This window comes from Antechinus flavipes, chromosome X (assembly GCF_016432865.1).
Source record: "Antechinus flavipes isolate AdamAnt ecotype Samford, QLD, Australia chromosome X, AdamAnt_v2, whole genome shotgun sequence".
Taxonomy (NCBI): Eukaryota; Metazoa; Chordata; class Mammalia; order Dasyuromorphia; family Dasyuridae; genus Antechinus; species Antechinus flavipes.
Genome location: NC_067404.1, coordinates 37,624,753 through 37,644,499, shown reverse-complemented (window position 1 = coordinate 37,644,499; position 19,747 = coordinate 37,624,753). Strand labels below are relative to the sequence as shown.

The following is a 19,747-nucleotide window of genomic DNA, read 5'->3' as shown; positions in this document are numbered from 1 at the left end:
GAGTCCTCTGGAAGCATTCATGCTCACCGGAAACCCCCCAGGCTGAGTAAAATATACAGAGCAAAATCAAATGGAAAAACAAGCAGGTCAATTTCTCTCCCCTTGTCAAAGCAGAGATCAGAGGGGTTTCACGAAATGTAAGCCAGGCAGCGCAAAGCGTCTTGTTTACTTAATATTCTTTCAACAGCCAGATAAATATTTTAAGAAGCCTGGCTGTTTACTCATGCCCAAGTCCATAGCTGCAGAAATGCCACCTTCCTTATTTGGAAGGACGGGGGAACGGCTCCCATCTCGAAGTCAATTTCACCTAGAACCGTCGCAATCGGCTTTTCACTTTTAATTGTTGCTGTTAAACATGGGTTCTCCGACACACTGAAGCCCGGCTACATGATACCCAAGTTTGAGAACTATAATTAATATGCTTGTTCAAGGAGTGCATCTCTCTTAACAAGATATATTTTTGGAAATATTATCTAACTGAAGGGCTGCATAAATAGTTGGGCTTAAAAAATAAACCCCAAGCTTTTATTTTTTCATTTAAATGAGTTATATAATAATTCTAAAGGCCCCTTCCTTTAAGATGCCTTTTTATAAAGGGGGGGGGGCGAGTGACTAGCTGGCCAGACCAGCTAATAAGGGAGAAAAGTCCAGGCAACGAGTCCCATGACTGAAAACCACCGAAGGAACTTACTTAGATCTGGAGGAACTGATGACATCTGTTGACAAGATGTATAGAGGAAGAGAAGAGAAGGAGAGAAAAGGTGAGAGAGCCAGAAACAGATGAGAGGGACAGATGAGAGAGACAGAAAACATATGCCACGTAAGAAGAACAAAAAACTAAAATAAAATAAACAACATGAGTCCTACCGGGAAGTCAATTAAGAACGAGAACCCATAACTCAGGTGTAACAAGCAGGAACAAACATGAGCTGAAAATCAGCAACAGCCCTAGCACCCTGGCTAGGTGAAGCTGCAAAACGTCATCCTCACATGCAGCTACCAGGACACTAGATTTCAGAATGCTGGAGGAAGGAGCACTGACCTTAAATGTAGGAGGAATTCTGCCTAACACCAGCTAGTGTGACAAGTCAAATCGCTTACTTTCTCTGAGCCTCGATTTGGATGAGAGATAATTATGATAATAATAATACCTATCTCCTTGGTTGCAGATCAAATAAAATATTGTGGGTAAATTTTGTGGACCTTAAAACACTATATAAATTTCAACTACGATTATTATGGCAGAATTTGAAACACTGTGATGTCCCCTTTACTCCCCCATTAAATCTTATCTGGATACTTGGTATACTCCACTAGTAGAAAGGCAACCCTTTGAGGGCAGAGACCATTTCTTCTTTGCATCTATGGCCTCAGGGCCTTATTCTGTACCTTGCCCATTGAAGATGTTAAATAGATAGGGACTAGCCCAGTGATATGGGGAGCTCTCTAGTGAGGAGACTCCCCTCTACCACTGAGATCAGCACCTTGACTGCAATTCAGAGTCCCAGTGTAATCCAGGGTCCCTCTAGGTAAAATGGTGGACATGTCTTCTGAGCTTTGAAACGAGCTCTCTATACTGCACACAGTATATATATGTACATACATATACATATGTGTACACATATATGTGTGTGTGTATATAGTTTTTATAAATAGGTATAAATACACATAGATACACACACACACACACACACACACACACACACACATATATATATATATTTGAGGCCTTTGTCAGTACAGGCCAACACATGTGTGTATATATATGCATACACAAATGTGTGTGTGTGTGTGTGTGTGTGTGTGTGTGCTCTCCAAAATGGAGCTGATCTAAACTGAATTGAATTGGAGTAACCCTATATGGACAACAGGAAGAGATGGAAGAATGAGGAAAAGCACAGAGGAAGAAGACAATGGTTATAACTTCCCATCTCGATTCACAGGGGAAAGAGACTCTAGGACTAGTTTTTTGTATTACCTCATAACTCATTGTTATAACCACACTGGTCAAAAATAAAAGTCCCTAGTCTCCTTGGGGACAAACTAGGCTGTCTAGGGAGAAAGATGGTCTCTTATTTTGAAGGAGTCAAGCTCTGCTGGAAAATTCTCCCTTTTCCCTCTCATTTCTTTATCCTCCTCCTCAAAATGTCTGATAATCTGTTATTAAAGTCACTCCTTTGGGTCAAGGCTAAGCATTTGCAGAAATCCTTAGTTAAAATGCAAATGGGAGAGGAGGGGGATAATATACATTTAGCCATTATCTGTTAACACCTTTGTAAGGATTAGTTTTATGGGAAACTTTCCAACAGGCTAGATCAGTGGTGTCAAATTCAAATAGAAAATGGGGTCACTAAACCATATTAAGGATTCCTGGAGGCTGCATATCGATTTAGAAAATCACATTAATATTATCCATCTTTTATTATATTTTTATTTAATTGGCTAAATATTTCCCAATGTATAGTATATAATATATTATATATAGTATTTTACATATATATATAGTATTTATATATATATACATATACATATAGTAATCAAGTTCAGACAGTATTCAGGAGTGTTGTGGGCCACGTGCAGCTACGGGCACATAACTGCTATATAAACTGGAGGGAAGAGACCACAGGTGGATAAGTTGTGATGGGAATGGTAGCAAGACACAAGTATTGGGTATATATGACTCCATGGGGAAGCCATTCAATAGACATATCTCTTAAGCCTTTATTTTGGTGCAGGGCAGTATGGAGCACCAGAGATGGAAGATGAAGGGCCCAGGAGTGGAATTAGCTATCCATCGGGCAAATAATGAACATTTATCAAGGGGCTGAGATGTATCTGGCTTTAGCTGAGGATGAAGCTGAGGGCATAGAATGTTGGGGAAAGGAAGCACATATGGGGAGAATAGAAAGAAAAAGATACCAAAAGGGGAGGTCAGTCAATGAGTACCAAAAAACATACTTCCTGATTCTGTTCAAGCCTGCTGAGAGCCATTAAAAAATTGGCCAATAAAAGGATGTTATTTCTACTCCAACTCTTTCTGCTTTTTTTTCTCTGGGTTTAGGATAGGATACAGAAAGAATGATGGAAAATTCAGTACCTGTGCAACCCTTGGGAGACATCAGAAATGGCCTAAATCACCTCGTGAGAGCTCTTCAGAATGAAGGAAAAGAGCCAAGAACCACACAGGCCAGCCCACCCTCCTGGAGGCTTCAGACATGTCAACACAAAGCTGATGCCAGCAGACTCTAGGGCCACTGCCAAATTTAAGACAATCAGCAAGGACACCTACTAACCCCTGCTTCTGTCAGAAGGAAGAACATTAGACACTGACACCCACACTGTCTCCATTCCACAGTCAACATCCAATGGAATGCCAAAGGGCAAAGGGAGACAGGGTTCAGGAGACCCCTGTAACAAGGCTCTGAAATATACAGTGCTTCAAGTCTGCACTCCAATGGCCCCAATAATTAATATGTATTATTAACTTATAGTTCCAGAAAGGACAATACCTACGCTATGGGACAATATGGTGTTGGAAATAGACAGCTGACTTGGAATGGATTCAAGTCCAGCTTTTGCCACCTATTGGCTAGGTGACCATGGCCAAGGCATTGAACAGCTCAATGCTCCAGGCCACTCATTAAGACTAAATTGAAAAGAAGAGTGCTTATTTGCATTGGTGTAAGGAACTTCCTCACCTGGGAATTCTCGATACTAGGAAATGAAAGGTCTAGTCTCTATATCTTCACCCAAAAGCTTGCCTTTTTTTTTAAAGGAACAAACACTTTCCTACACAAGAGAGGTGCTGCATGGAGGGCTTTGACATCCAGTTCATCAGGGGTCTAAATTGGAGGGGCAGCTTCCTACTGTACTGCCAGTTAATACACTCTTTGCTGATCCCCATGTTTTTGTCAAGTTGGTCAGCATCTGGACAGAGAAACTCTTGGAGGAGAGGAAAAGGAATCACGCCAGCAGAGAACTGGCCAAAGGAATCGGGGATATTTAATGGAGAGAAAATTGGAGCTTGGTTGGGAAAGGAACATAAGAGCAGTCTTCAAATATATGAAGAGTTATCACATGAAAGACAGATTAGACTAACTTCTACCTACCTTTCCAGCCTTAGTTCATGCTAATTGCCTTAATGTATTCCAGCCTTAACTCATGCTAATTACCTTAATGCAGTCTGAATTTCAGCCAAAGTAGACTCCTGTCCATATTCAGCTCTAATCTGTTTCTCCCTCTGATTTCCAGGCCTTTGTTCTCTCCCCCGCCACCTCCTTCAACCATAAAATGGACTCCTCTACCTCCATTTGCTGAAATCCCATCCTTCCTTCAAAGCTCCATCCAGTACCTATCTCTTTAATGAAGCCTCAACAGAACTTCAGAACTCAGAGACTTCTGAATCCTTCTAGCCCAAACAATACCGTAAGCAGGACTTCTCCCTATAAAAATGCCCTCTAAAGGGTCAGCCTTTATTTGAACATTTTAGTAAAGCGGAACCAGATACTCTTTGAGGGAGCCCATCCCATTTTTAGCTATCTCTTGCTGGGAACAAATTTGTACTGATGTCAAGTCTAAATTTGCCCCTCTACATTTGCTGCTCCTAGATCTGTCCTCTGGACCCAACAAAGAAAGTCAATTTCTACACGAGAGAACTTCAAACACCCAAAAGCTGCTACCCTATCACTTCCCATCCATCCCCTTTCACCTCACTTCCAACCCCAACTAAATCCCTTCTTCTCTGGGCTACCAACCAAGACCTCATTTGGCAGAGCGTCTATTCCTCCCTCAATTCTCGTTACCCTCATCCACTTTATCAATATCATTCCCAAAATATGTCACCCAGAAATGAATACACCACTTTTGACATGGTTTGACCAGAACAGGCTACAGAAGTACTATCCATTCATCCAATAAGCATTTAGGAAACACGACTATCTGGAAGGTACTCTAATTGCAGGGGTGGGGAGATTTCACAAGGGAGCAGAAAGACAAAAAAAAATCTGTCTGCCATCAAAGACCTTACGCTGACTGGGGGAAATGATATTTATACAGAAGAGTGATGCATACAATAATATGAGGAAGGAAAGAGAACTAGTTAGAGGGATATGTAAGGAACATTCTATAGGAGGTCATATCTGAACAGAGCAATAAAAGAAGCTGAAGAAAGAAAGAAATTCCAAGCACAACGGGAAGTCTGTGCAGAGGTCTAGTTAGAGGCAGGAAGTGCAGTGTCAAGCTCAAGCAAAGAGGCCTGTGTAGATCTGCCTAAGTCTGAAAGAGTAGGTAGGAGCCACAGAGGGAAAGGTTTGCAATGCTAAACTAAGGATTTTCCATTTGATCCTAGACAAAAGAGGGAACCACTTGAAATCTCTGAGTAGGGACATGGTTAGACTGGGGTTTCAAGGAGATTACTTTGGCATTTGCATGGAAGGTAGATTCTGGAGATGGGAGAGAATTAAAGAAAACCAGAAGTGGATGAGGGCTTGGAGGAGAGTGAAATACATGTGGTGAAGAGGATAGATGTGAGAGATAGTAGATAATGGGCAGAATTAGCAAGATTAGGCAATGGCATAGATTGGTAGTGAGGGAGAATCAAGAGTCAAGAATCACTTCGACATTTTGAAACTATGCATGGTAGAAAGAGCTATCCCTGCACCAAGAAGATGTGAATTCAAGTCCTGCCTTTGACCCCTAGTCAGGACATCAATGAACCTCTGTGTGTGTGTGCTCTAGAGCTCAGCTTCCTAAACTATGATTCGTGACCCCATACGGGCTCTTGGAACTGAATGTGGGGGTGCAAAACTATGATTTCTTATCAGTAAATGATTGATTTGTAGACCTATTTAACATATCTGTATGCCCAAGGTGGCATAAAAAATTCTTGGCCAAAAAGGGTCCAAGAGTGAAAAAAGGTTTAGAAGCCCTGGCCTAGAATAATGTTGTCCAAGTTAGATATAAAAGGGACTTTCTAATCCTTGCATAAGCATCTTTATAGGCAGTATATTGACTGTGCTTCACAACACAATATTATCTATGTTTTATTGTACTTGTTTAATTTGTTAATTATTTCATTATGTATTTCCCAATTACATTTTCATCTGGTTTGGGTCATACTCGAGACTATTGTGGGCTGCTTGCAGCCTATAGGCCATATGTTAAACATCTCTGCTTTGGCAACTAAGACCATAAATTGCAGAGAAAATGCCCACCTGCATTGATAAAGGGAGCTTCCATACCAATGAGTTCCCCATGCCAACAAAACCATACTAATTTTGGCCTTATCCCTATAAAGGACTTACTGTTATTATTAGATTAGCAGCAGACCGCTTGTCCCATTTATGGGAGGTAACACAGTGCAGTACGAAGAGGAGTGAATCAGGAATCAAGAAAGATCTGGGTTCAAATATTGCCTCTGCAAACAACTAGCTCTGCTAACATGGACAAGTCACAACCCATCAGATCCACAATTTCTTTATATATAAAGTGGGGAAAGGGACCAAGAGTACCTAAGTCATTCTAAGTATCAAATAACATGGCTGCAAATCTTAAAGCAATCTATTAATGTCCACCATTAGTATCATCATCATCATCTATCTCTGTATCACCACCAGCATCTAGAATATTAGGCTGAATCTAATGAAAAGAAATTTAGCAGGGATCCATGTGATGTACTAGACTACCAAGAAATTAACCTCATAAACATATGCAGGAGGAATAATTGGACTGTGATTGTTCTGGGAAAGATCTTGGGAAGGGGAGTGTTAGTGAACCGTAAGGTCAATATGAGTCAACAGAGTGATATGGAGCCACAAAAGCTAATGTGATCTTGGACAGCACTAAAAAGGGCAAAGCTTCCAAGAACTGGGGTGAGAGTGACAGTCCCCCCTGTTCTCTGTCTCCTTCAGATCTCTTCTGGAGGTCTGGCTTTAGTTGTGGTGCCACAGTTTAAGGACACTGATCATCAGATGACTTCACATTCCTCCCTCTCCAACTTCAACCCAATAATTAGACATTGGATTCTACACTGCCCTTGGGTCTTTAATCCCTTTCTCCCTCGTCCTATCACACATCATCTGTTGCCAAAACTCAACTCTTTAAAATTCCCCGAGTATTCACAAGTCCCTAAATGAAGCTGGAGAACTGGCTACATTACCAATCCATGATACCCAACCTCAACTCTCCTCTCACTGCAGCAAGATAGTCCTTTCTTTCCTCCCTGATTGTTTATCTCATTTGGCTACTCCAAACCTTCTCTTCTCTCAACTTCCCTTTATTCCCTCCTCCCTCAGCTGAGAACCATGTTTGTTACTTTAATTTTTAAAAAATAAGATATTCTCAAAGTCTTTATTTTAAAAGATTCAATCAAAAGAGAAATCTACATTATGTCAGCCATATTAATAGTGTTTGAGATGTATGTACATATATACGTATATATGTGTGGGTGCATGTATATAGATCTATATTTATTGCTACATTTTTGTACCCTCTCTTAGGTTCTGCTGGGTACATGACAATATTGTGTTTTTCTTTTTCTATTTTTTATTTAAATTTTAAATAAATAAATACATTGATTTTTTTAAATCAGGAAAAAAAGAGAGCATTTAATGTGAGTGACCTCTTTTCCCATTCTCTTTCCCTTAAAATCATTGGACACCACCTCCCACTCTCTTCTTCTTTCCCTCAGTCTGACAAAGAGATGGTTCTTCTCCAACTCAAGACTAACCCCTCTCTATATCCACTTGTTCCCATGTTTCCCCATCTTCTCTAGGAGATTGCATCCTCATTCCTCTCCCTCTCTCTTCAGTTTCTCCCTATCTGCTACTTCCTTCCCTATGGCCTTCAACATTTTCCTAAACCTTTGCTAGACTACATCATATCCTCCACTATATCTTATATTTCATTTCCCTATCTCGGGCCACTTCTTTGAAAAAGTTGCCTCTACTTGCTACGCTTCGTCTCCTCTCCCTCTTCAACTTTTTCCAATCTTATCTCCCACCTCATCTCAAGCCTCTCTCTCATCCTCTCTCAAGTTATCAATGATCTCTTGATTGCCAAATATGATTGTTTCAGTTCTTCCTTATCTCACCACTCCAAGTCTCCGAAGAGACTAGCTAATCAACCCCATCACACCCCCCTAGCTGTCAGTATTCCCCAAGGCTCTATCCTGGTATTTTTCTTTAGCTTTCTCTATCATCTCATCAGCTCCCAGGGGTTAAACTATAATCCCTATGCAGATGATACTCAGATCCAACATCAAGGACCAACTATCTTTTGAACATATCAGCTGGGCTAACCTAGAGACCTCTTAAAGTCAACACACTAAAATTAAATGTATTATCTTCTCCTTTAAACCACCTCCTCCTCTTTCCAAACGCTCCATTTCCGCTGGGAACACTATCATCCTACGGGTACCATGGATTTTTCCCTTCGGTATCATCCCAGACTTTTTGCCCTTCCTCATCCCACATAGCCAATCACTTACCAAACTCTGCCATTTCTATCATCACAACATCCCTCAAATCCAATCCCTTTCATCTATTCAAGTAGCTACTGCCCTAGATCGGGCTCTCCAAACCTCTCACCAATTACCACAACAGCCTCTTAATTAATGTCCCAGCCTCAAGTCTTCCACTGCTCTAGTTCATCCTACACAAACTGTTGCTAAAGTAATTTTCCATAAGTCAAGATTTACATCATACCCCTGTCTGACCAACTCCAGCGGCTTGCTGCTGCCTCTAGAAGATAAACACTACCGCTTGTAGTTTGTAAAGCCCTACATGCCCCAGCCCCAATCTATCTTTCGAGTTTCACTGGATAACTGCTTCTTCCTCTGCAGTCATAACCATTCAGACTAGCTTTCTCTCTAGTTCTTGCTCACCATACTCCCTTCTCTGGGCCTTTGCAAATGCTGTCTCCCATGCTCAGAGCACATTCACTCCTTCTTCAAGGAGTAGACTCCCCTCTTCCTTGCAGCTCTGGCACCATGTCTTACACAAAACCTCTCCTAATGTCCCCAGGCAGTGCCCTCTCTCCCAAACTATCTTGTATTTAGCTACTCAGTATACATCTGCATGTATGCCACTTTTTATTTAGATAGTACTTCTTATCTCCATTATTAGAACATAAGCTCACTGAGAATAGGCACCGGTTCATTTTGTGTACTTGTATCCCCAAGGACCAACACAAAAGAGCTACTTGACAAATACCACTGAAACTGGAGAGCGTCCAGAGGAGGAAAACTAGGATGATGAAGGGTTTTGAATAGAGGGGATATGAAAATCCACTGCAGGAACTGAGAATAGTAAGTCCGGAACAGAAAAGACTTGGAAGGAACATGATCCGTCTTCCAAGTATCTGAAACGTTGTCGTGGGAAGAAGGGATCAGGCTTGTTCCGTTGGGCCCCAGAGAGAATCATGAACAATGGGGTGGACTCAGCAAGAGGCCAGTGCCAGTGAGAGCTGTCTAAACACAGAATGGCCTGCCTCCACAGGGGAGGAGCTCCCCATCCACCAGAGGTCTTCAAGAAGAGATGGTAGAAGCCCTTGGTGGCTATGTGATAGTGAGGCTTCCTTTTGCTTCCAGGTTGGATTACATGGCCCCTAAGGACCGCTCCTGAACTGCAAAATCGGTGATTCTAGAACTCTGCTTCATCTCAGAGGGCAGAGCTAGGGGCAACCTGTGGCAATCAGAGAAAGATAGATTTGGCCATGATATAAATGGGGGGAAATACCTTCCTAATAATTAGAGCTAGAGGCTTCTAGTTGTACCACAGTGCATAGAGCAACAGGTCTGGAGTCAAAAAGTCTCATCTTCCTGAGCTCAAATTCGGCTTCAGATGCTTCCTAGCTGGATGACCCTGAGCAGGTCACTTCACCCTGTTTGCCTCAGCTCCTCATCCGGAAAATGAGCAGGAGAAGGAAATGGCAAACCAGTCCAGTATCTGCCAAGAAAACCCCAAAGGGGGTCACGGAGTTGAACATGACTGAAAAATGCCCGAACGATGACAGTAATTAGAGCTATCAAAATGTATAACGAATGGGCTGCTAAGAGAAGTGATGACCTCCCTGTCACGGGAAGGTCTCCAGCACAGGCTGCAAGACCTTTTGTTGTAGATACTAGAAAAGAAAAACTGCCTGGTTCTGAATCTCTGAGATCCCTTTTTACCTGGAGATAAGATAATTCTATGATTTCCGACAGTTTATTCTAAGCAAAAGCTGTCAAAGAGGTGATATGTTTATGACATCTCTCCATTTCCTTGGGAAATTGCCCCCCTAGCCCTCCATACCCTGGAAGGGAAGTTCCCTAAAATATTCACAGATATGGGAAATTTCCAAAGAAAACAAAAGCACCCCCAAAAGTGAGCCACAACCAGGGGAAAATATTCATTTCAGGATGATGAAGGGGGGTGCTGACAAAGTCTCTGATGGAAGGCAATCAGCCGCCAACATCATCCCCTAAGCTCCCCTGCTGGAATCTAATGATGATTTCTCTCCTGGTTGGGGAAGGCTAAGATGGGCGCTGGAGAAATCAAGTGGCAAGGAGCTGCCTGTGGTAGATACCAATCACCAGCAGAGCTCTGCAGATTTCACTCGGTGTCTCACTTCCAGGCTTCCTCCCCACTGTTTTATTTCTGGGGATGGCCCACCTCCTTTAATTGCTGAATCTGAGCAATTTGCTCTCAAACCTTATTAGCAAACTTTGTCCCAAAAGGAGAAATCACGAGGGCACAAGCTTTTTCGTGCAAGCCTTCACGTGCAGCTCGGCAAGATCTCCACTCGATGGAATTTCGAGGCCGAGGAGACGAATTGAACATAAAACACGCAGTACGGCTACTTGGAGACTGAAGATTTCGCCTCCCCAGCCAAGCTCCCAGCCCCCAATCCCCTCTCCAGCCCAAGTGCCTGCCAATGAGTTCTCCAGGCCATCTCCTGCCTTCTTTACCTCAGTTCTCACTGTGGTTACCTTCCCTAGTCCACAGCTCCTGGCCTAAATAATAGGCTTAAGAGACAGAGCTTTGGGGAGAAGGAAGATCTGGTTAAGGCACAGCCTGTCTACCCGACCTCCTTCAGGAAGCTACAGTCCTACACAAAGAGGTCATATACCATGAGGAATGCTAACAATAGAACAACAAGCAGCTGGGGACCTGCCCTGCTCCAATCATCTTCACCTCGAAGACACAAGTTGGATGCCCGGGACCCACAACGGTACAACTCTAGCCACACTGGGAGGGCCGCAGAAGAGGGGAGTAGTTAGCACAGCCTCTCCCTCCCTTCAGCTTTTGCCCAAGAGCACAGACCGGGGAATGTGAACACACAGCATCTGACCATCCAATCTGTAATCTCTTAAAAAAAAAAAAAAAAAAAAAAAACCACAACTAAAAATACAATAAAAAGGTAAACTGTTAGCAGTGTTCAGGTGGGTGGCTTTGCTCAGCCAGGCATTCTGCCCAGGAGTTCTTCTTCTCCTTTATCCCTTGTTGGTAAAACCACTGGCTTACCACCTGTCCACATGGCAGTACGGCAGCTAAGCGTGCTGGACTTTGAGTGACTGGTAGATTATTCTTTGACATTTTTAACATCGTAGGGAGTGGGGCAAGTAGAGGAAGAGAGATGATCCATGTCACCATGATCGATTGGTTAGATTGCAATATCCCCCCCCCCCATTTTTTAAGGCTGAAGCCAGTGGAGGGGGGGGGGGAACCTCGGCCAGCTCCTAACCCCGGAGAGACCAAGATGATCTCCATCAAAACCGTTTTCAGAGTTAATATAAAGTGGTGAGATGTGCCCCACATGCAGCCACAAACGGCCTCCAAGCCTGGTGGGCTTTCGGGAGCTGGAACAGCCGGGAAAGGGGCATCAAGTCTGCAAAGCAGAGAAGGAAGCCTATCCACTAATGGCCATGGGGACTGCCGGTATCACGGGGGCCGCTCTGAGAGCCGCGGGCTTCTGGGAATATGCCTGGAATCTCTCTCCACGGCTCAGCAAGAGGCCCAGGCCCAGACTGCAAGGCCGGCGGGCAGAAAGCCGCGCCGAAAACGGGACCGAAACGGCAGGCTCCCGCAAGAAGCACAAGCCACGGGGATTGCTGCAAACACACCCCAAACTCCCCCGAACAGAGCGAGAAATCTCCCAACTGTCAAGGGCTCGGGGCCCGCCAAGAAAAGCGCTCGTCTCCGGCACACTGCGGAGGCCTCCGCGGCTGCCCCCTCTGCGCCAAAGCCCGGCCAGCGCTAGCTAGGCACCTCTGCAGGAAACCGGCGGCTGAATGGATTTTGTGGGCCAGCCAGTCAAAGCCGCTTAAACAAACAAACAGCGCTCTTTCCTTCTTCCCCAAGCAGGGGAAGCCTGGCCCCTTCGGGAGCTGCCGCAGACCCTGCACTGTACCCCCGTCTTCCCTTTTCCCGATTTATAACAACAGCATCCAAAAGGGGAGGGATTTCGGGGGAGAAAAGGGCACGGTTCAAGGCACACACCTATGAACAAAACGGGCACTGGAAGAAAATTTCCTCGAGGACTTACTTCTTCAGGGCTGGAAGGTCTACAGAGCAACCGAGATAAGGAAGGAGAGGGCAGCTGAAAGCCCATCAAATCAGGATAGCTTTCAAAACAACTTGTTGACTTCAGGGAAAGGAACTGTTAATAACTAAGCCACCGGCCAGCTCTTTTTGACTTTATTCAACCCCGTTTTCCTCAGCACAGGAGGAGGGCGGGTCCCCATGGATAAAATTCAAGATCCAGCAGAATATGGTCTTTTCCCAAACCTACGTGGGGAGGTAACTAAAACTATGATATTGGAAATGAAATCCCCCCAAAATGAATACTCCTGGATCACTACTAAAAAGTTTCTTGGTTCTTAAAAAAAGGAAAGCCAATCAAGAATTCAAATCTTCCATTGCCACTCTGAGATGCCCTAGTATGTAAAGGGCATTTCACAGTAGCTGTAAAAGATTTTGATTGCTTCCTTTAAGATAAAATGGTAAAAGACATGGCAAAGACTAATAGTAGGTTGAGATTTGCCCAAATATCTACCATTAATTCCCCAGTAAAAAAAAAAAAATTATAAAAGGGTTTGTTTTTTTTTAAGTCCTTTGTAATTAGGCCTGAAATCCTAATAAATAATTCTCAGGTGAAAGTATATGATGCTAAAAAGGTCAGCGATGTAATGGAGGGGAAATTATACCCTACCTTTAGTAAAATACTTTATTTCATAAAAGCAAGGGCCATCTTTTCCAACATTCATGCTACGTAATTCCACATGAAATGCTTCCGAGCAGCCACTGTCATTTTCTTATAGCATGTGTAGGGGTTGGATTTGATTTATTTTTCAAAGTGGAAGGAAGGTAAGACAGCACTTCAACGGGAAACTCGGTGAAAGGAAAGAATTCAAAATGCTGCCCGCTTCCAAGTGGAATTACCTGGATTAGGACGGGTTTATGCTACAGTTTTCAAATGTGTTTATCTATCTGGGCACTTTGTGGAAAATGAGGCTTCTGAATGATTCTCGAGTCATTCCACCTTATCACAGAAATACATATTTCAAATGCTCAGCACAACACGAATAGCCTGCTTAGCAGCCTGCTTTCCAAAGTTTACTATTTCAATTAAACCTTGCACTTAAAACCTTCAGTCAAGGGGAGTCAGCTCATATCAAGCGAGCAAAGGACAGGACCCGGAACCCCTACAAGCCGCCAGGTTGGGTCCTTCCCCTCCCACACATACTCCTTTTCAGCCTGAGAGAGACACAATCCTTTCTACTTGGAATCGGTGCTGATGACTTAGACAACTTTTTAGCTGGGAAGGTTAGCCTTTTTCTCAATCCCCCCCCCTTCCCCATATACACAGGTGAAGAGAGAAGAGACAAAAGGGTCTGGGAAGGAGTGGGTAGGTAGCGAAGAGCACTGGGTAAAGGAGCTTCCTGCTCCAGAAGAGCCAACAGAGCAAGCCCCTGAATCCGGGCAACTTCTGGAGATCCCCCCGGGTCGTTAATAATAACCCCAAATCCTTGAAAGGGAACCTCAGCCCATCCCATAATGGGTGATATTGGGAGGGGATATAGATTAGATTGAACTAATCTGCTTGCTGTTCCCCGCATCTCCCCAACACTCCCTCTCTACACCTCCCCACCCCGTTTCCATGGCAATTGTTACCCAATTTATATCCAGGAGCAAATAAACTGGTCCACTGCTAATTGGGGGGGGGGGAGAACGAAGGGGAGAGGAGCAGGAGAAGGAAAGAAGCAGAGGAAAAGGGGAAGGGGAGAGGGAGAAAGAGAACAGGGGAGAGGGAGGAAGAGGAAGAGAGGAGGAGGAGGAAGAAGGGAGAGGGAAGGGAAGAAAAAGGACAGGGGAAGAGGAGAGGAAGAAGAGAGGAGGAGGGAAAGGGGAGAGGGAGAAAGAGGGGAGGGGAAAAAGAGGAGGGGAGAAGGGATAAGAGAGAAAAGGGGGAAGAGGAGGGGAGAAGGGATAAGAGAGAGAGAAGAGAAGTACGAGAGGGGGAAGAGGAGAGGAGGGGTGGACAGCCGGCTTCTCCCCTGCTTCCCTAAGGCTGTCCATCCTGGGAGCCAAGTGCCCCAGGGCAGCCGGCAGCTCTCTGAGAAAGGGGGAGCGCTAACCAGCAGAAGCCCGGAGGCCAAGGCTGCCAGTGGCTGAGGGCGAGACCCGGAGCTGTCCCCTCTCCCGGGCACGGACATGGCGCTGGGGGGTTAACGGGAGCAGAGCCTTTGTTCTCCCTGGGGTGACTGCTCGGAACTGAGAGCCGAGCCTGCGCGGCCGGAGCGGGACTGGGGAGCAGAGCGCTGCCGGTCCGGCCGAGCCGGGGACGCGGGCTGGCTCGGGCACTAGGGTCTGGGGCCGGGAGCCTCCTGGGCCGGGGCTGGGCTTCCCAGGAGCCCCGGAGCGAGGCGGCGGCACGAGCCGGGTCCGGGACGGACTGACGGCCGCAGGCGGGGGAGGCGTGCCCGGCTGGCTGGGGCCGCTTTCTTTGTTAGGATCCGGCCGACGGAGCAGATTGCGGAGCGCGGGGCCCTCAGGTTGCACTTGTCCAACGAACACACACATACACACACGCCCAAGCACACACATGTACACACGCACGGGCGCACACGCCGAGCCCGAGCGCGGAGCAGCGGCGGTGGCAGCCCTCCGCTCCCCACCTCGTCGCTGGTGTGGGTCCGGAGAGGAGAGGCACCGAGAGCCGGGAAAAGTGTCCGGGTCCCGAGTTTGGCTAGAGGCTGGCCCTGGCGCTCGGCCCGACCCCCGGCCCCCGGCCCGATCCCGGCCCCACCCCCGCCCGGGCCCGGCCCCCCAGGGGAAAAGGTCAGCGCCAGCTCCGGCTGGGGAAAGGAAAAGCTCCGAGCCCGCAAGGGGTGGAGAGGGGAGGGCAGGGCGGGCAACGGGAAGGGCGAGGGAGAGAAGGCGAGGCAGGGCGGGCGGACTTACCCTTCGAAGCATCTTTCTCTTCCTTGGGTTTCATCACCTTGCCACTCATAGATCCCAGTTTGATCACGGAGCTCGCCCAGATGAACTGAAGCCCTCCCGGATCCGGCCGGTCGCGGAGGGGGTCTGGCAGCAAGGGAGAAGGCAGGCAGCGCCCGACAGCCGACCCCGGGGCTCTGGCTCGGGCTCCGCTTGCCCCCACAGCCTCCGCCGGTGCCTGCAGGAGAGCGGGGAAGGGAGACAGCGAAGCGGGGGGTGGTGAGTGAGGCAGCCGGCCGCCGCCGCTCCCCGGCACCCACGGGAGGTGTCCACAAGAAGTGGCAAAGACAAAAGCGGCTTCTGCCTCGGTGTCACGGACTCTCCCCCCTCCCTCCCTATCTCTCCCCGTCTCTCTTTCTCTCCCTCCCCTCCTCCCCAGCCCGATGCCACATCGAGAGCCCGGGCGAGAGCGCAGCCGGGACTCCCAGGCTTTCTCCAAGGGCCACCCACCGCAGCTGGGGCTCGGAGAGCCGGGATGGGAGGGGGGAAGGGGTCGCCTGCCCGGACAGCGCCTGCCCGGGCCGGCTGGGAACAGCGGGACCCGACCCTACCGGGAGGGGGGGGGCGCCCGAGGGTGCGACAGGACAAAAAGAGCCTAAGGCAGCCTAACCTCAAAATACAACAAAGACGGAAATGTGCGCTTCCCAAGCCCAGCAGCCCGAGAGGACAGGCACTGTTTGCACATGTGCTGAGCAACGTGTGAGCCTGTTACACCGCAGAGCCTGGGAGAATGGGGGGGGGGGGGGGGGAGGAGGCAAGCGGGGCGAGCCGTCCTAGCAGCCCCCTCCTCGCCTCCTTTAGTTGTAGGAACAGTTAGGCGGGGTGGAGGGCACGGGAGGGGGGCGCACACCCGCTAGGCTGCCGCCCTTCCTTACCTGGTCTCTCTCGGACACCCACACCCCCCGGCTCCGGTGTCGCCAACTCTCCTCGCTCGCTCGCTCGCTCCCAGCCAGCTGCGAAGCCCCAGCAGCAGCGGCGGCGGCGCGTTATATATAAACGGGAAGGTGTGGGCACGGAGAAGGGGGGGGAGTTGGGGGAGGGACAGGACCCACACAAAGCCGCCGGCTGGCTGTAGTAAAGCAAGAGCGCGGCAGGGGCGCGCCGACGTCAGCCTAGCCCGGGTGGGGAGAGAACCTGGCCAGCCCCCTGCCTAGGGGCCGCGGAGAGGGGCGCAGGGGCGGGGGCTGCCCGCCTGCTTGGCTCTTCGGCCCCCTCGGCTCGGCCCCGCCCTCCTCCCCCCCTCTCTCTTCGGGTCGCCCTTCTAGGGCAGGGTCTGGAGCTGACCACCAGAGGGGGCGGGCACCTAGACAAAGACCCTCCCCCTATGCCCTCTCTTCCTCTGCCCGATCCCCTTGCCACCCTGCCCTGCAGCTGCGGAGGTCCCCAGAGGTTAGGAAAGCGACGTGTTTTCGGGGGCACCTGCGTGTGTGTGTGTATGTGTGTGTGTGTGTGTGTGTGTGTGCGCGTGTGTGTCTGTGTGTGCAACAGATTTGCACCAAGAGGCAGAGAGAGTCGCCAAGCCTGTACCAAGTGGCAATGCCTTCGCTAGCCATCGAGGTTCTGGCGATAGAAGGGCTGAGCCCGCTGACTGGGGAGCCGATCCCAGAGCCGCTCGGCCCCCGAAACCAAGATCGCCCGTCTTGTTTCCCCACGCCTGCCGCCCGGCCTCCGGCCCTGCGCCAGGGCTGCGTTCGTCCGTAGCCAGGCTGCCCTTCCCGAGGAAGCCGAGCCGGCTCCAACTTGTTGTCAACTGCTTCGGGTGGCGACAAGACGGGCGCCTTCTGCGGGGCTCGGGGTTCGAGGGAAAACGGAGAGCTAGAACTAGACGAAGGAAGAGGCACACTTCTTTAAGGATGGAAGCGAAGGGAGGAGGAAACCCAGGGTAAGGACGGGGTGGGCACCGAGGGGGATCCCGTGGGCCCGCCGTCGCCAGGTTCTTTTTCGGGGGGCACAACCCTAGAATCGAGTGGCCCAGCTCCAGGGAGGCCGATTTCGAATTCTGCGGGCCCCGGCCGGGGAGGCGGCGGCGGCGGCCGGGCACCGAGGCTCCCATCAGCCAGGGCGCTAATCTCAAGGACCCCAAGAGCCGTCATGGAGGGTCTCCCCCCGTGCTAATTCCCCTCTGTGCCACGAAACTCCCCCAACACACACCTTAATTCGATTTAGTTAATGGCATTAAACTGGGCGCAGACATCATATAGATGGATTAGTCCTAGCGAGATCCAGGCAGTAACTCAATTAAAAGAGCCTGCTGCTGCAGCGCCAAGGACCCGGGGATGCAGCTGCCTCCGCCGCCAGGGTTGAAAGGTGGGCAACCCTGGAAACTCAATTTGCAGCCTCCTTCCTCGATCTGGAGGAACTGGAGGGGAGGAGGGGCCGGTTTTTCTTGTAAATTCTATCAGGAAACTTGCTTGATGACAAAATGTCATTGCCCAGCCCGATGGTTCCCCATTAATTAATAGCAGGACTCTGAGAAGGAAGGCCACGGGAGAGCCTGTTTCTTTAAAGGGACAGGATGGAAGGGAGGGCTGGAGGAAGCAGAAGATCCACAGGAGAAGAAAACTGGACCGTGGGGAGGGAGCTGCAGGTAGGGAAAGAGGCCCGGAAGCTTTGAGCCGGGCCTGACGTTTTCTCCTCTGTTTCTAGTTGCTTGACAGCTAGGGAGGGGAAGCAGGGAACCAGGGATCTTCACCTTTTTGTGCCCTGTCCCCCTTTTGGCAGCCAGTGGATGGCCTTTCATCTCAGAAACTGAAATGCATGGGAATTAGGAATTATAGGAAGTGAAAAGAAAGGCCGAATTCAGGCCCCTTCTGAAATCTCTCTGGGGCCTTAACCCGGGTCCTCAAGGCTAAAAACCTCTCCCTAGAACCTTCCACCGCAAGTGGAAATTAAGACCTGTCCCACCTTCCAGCCTCGTAAGCCTACTCAAGCCTCCGGACCTTCCTCAGCCTCCACAATCCTCATCTAGAGAATGGGAATAACTATAATTCCCACCTCACAGGGTTGCCATAGGAATCAGATGAAATAATACATGTAAATTGATTTGCAAACCTTCAAACCATGTATCAGTGGGAGCTATTATGAACGGGAAAAGAAGAGCAACATTTTCTGAAGGCTTTTTTCAAAATTCCTGCCCTCTCCCCACATGTAAACATGGGGAGGGGGGAGTCAGAAAAGGGTATGGTTTCTTTTTTACTCTCTCTCCCAGAGCCCAGCAGACTCCATGACACCTAGTAGGGGTTAACTAAATGTGAGATTGAAATAATTTCTTTTTCATGAAAAACCAAGATGGAAACAAATCGTGAGCAGGCCTGTCAGACCTTAATTCTCTGAGTCTTCTTAACTCCCTCCAAAACCACACAGGCCGTACCTGCAGGCACTCCATACAAACACATATACACACATATGCATGCAGGTGTTTTCTACAGAGCCAGTTCAAAGCTGGACTGTTAGCCCGATCATGGATCATTTTGACCATAGGCTGCTTATGCTGCTGAGAAACCACTGAAGGACTTCTCTTTTACTTGCAAAATGGAATTTCCAGAGAAAGGAAAAAACAAGCCTGAGGCACATTCCAGCCTGTCCTGACCATCAAGTCATTGTCTGGAGAAGCCTGAATCTAAGAAAATAAAGCAAGCTGAGAAATCAATACTCTATATCTCTAGATCCATCTCTCTCTCTCTCTCTCTCTCTCTCTCTCTCTCTCTCTCTCTCTCTCCCTCCCTCCCTACACACACACACACACACACACACACACACACACACACACACTCTATAGTTCCTAAAGAGGTAAATCAAGACAAATGAAACACTAGCTGTTCTGAAGTATTTGAAAAACTGTCCTGTGACAGACAGACCACCCTTATACAAAACAAAAAGTAGAAAAAAGCAAAGAACCACTTCCTATCGGAACTTTCCCAACATGAAACGGACTGCCTTAAAAGTGGTGGTTACAAAGAATCATAAAAAAGGGAAAAGAACCCATGTGTGCCAAAATGTTTGGGGCAGCCCTGTTTGTAGTGGCAAGAAACTGGAAAGTGAGTGGCTGCCCATCAGTTGGGGAATGGCTGAACAAGTTAGGGTATGTGAAGGTTATGGAATATTCTTTTTCTATTAAAATGATGAGCGGGCTGATTTCAGAAAAGCTCGGATAGACTTATATGAATTGATGCTGAGTGAAGTGAACAGAACCAAGAACATTGTAAACAGCAACAACAAGATTATGTGACAATCAGTTGTGATGGACTTGGCTCTTTTCAAAAATGAGGTGA

General features: G+C 47.9%; 1 protein-coding gene across 3 annotated transcripts in view; it reads right to left on the bottom strand.

The window, feature by feature from the left end:
* Positions 1 to 19,747, bottom strand: part of FGF13 (fibroblast growth factor 13) — a 532,490-nt gene that overhangs the window by 498,175 nt on the left and 14,568 nt on the right. The window contains exons 1-2 of one of the 3 annotated variants that reach the window (XM_051968481.1): positions 16,352 to 16,440; positions 15,441 to 15,654 (exon numbers count right to left, since the gene is read on the bottom strand). The exons of 1 other annotated variant lie outside the window; for it this stretch is intronic. In XM_051968481.1, the coding sequence (XP_051824441.1) occupies positions 15,441 to 15,489 (49 nt within the window). In that variant the 5' untranslated portion in view covers positions 15,490 to 15,654; positions 16,352 to 16,440. Of the gene's footprint in view, positions 1 to 15,440; positions 15,655 to 16,351; positions 16,441 to 19,747 lie in introns of those variants that run through there. One more of the 3 variants, XM_051968480.1, reaches the window with a different exon arrangement.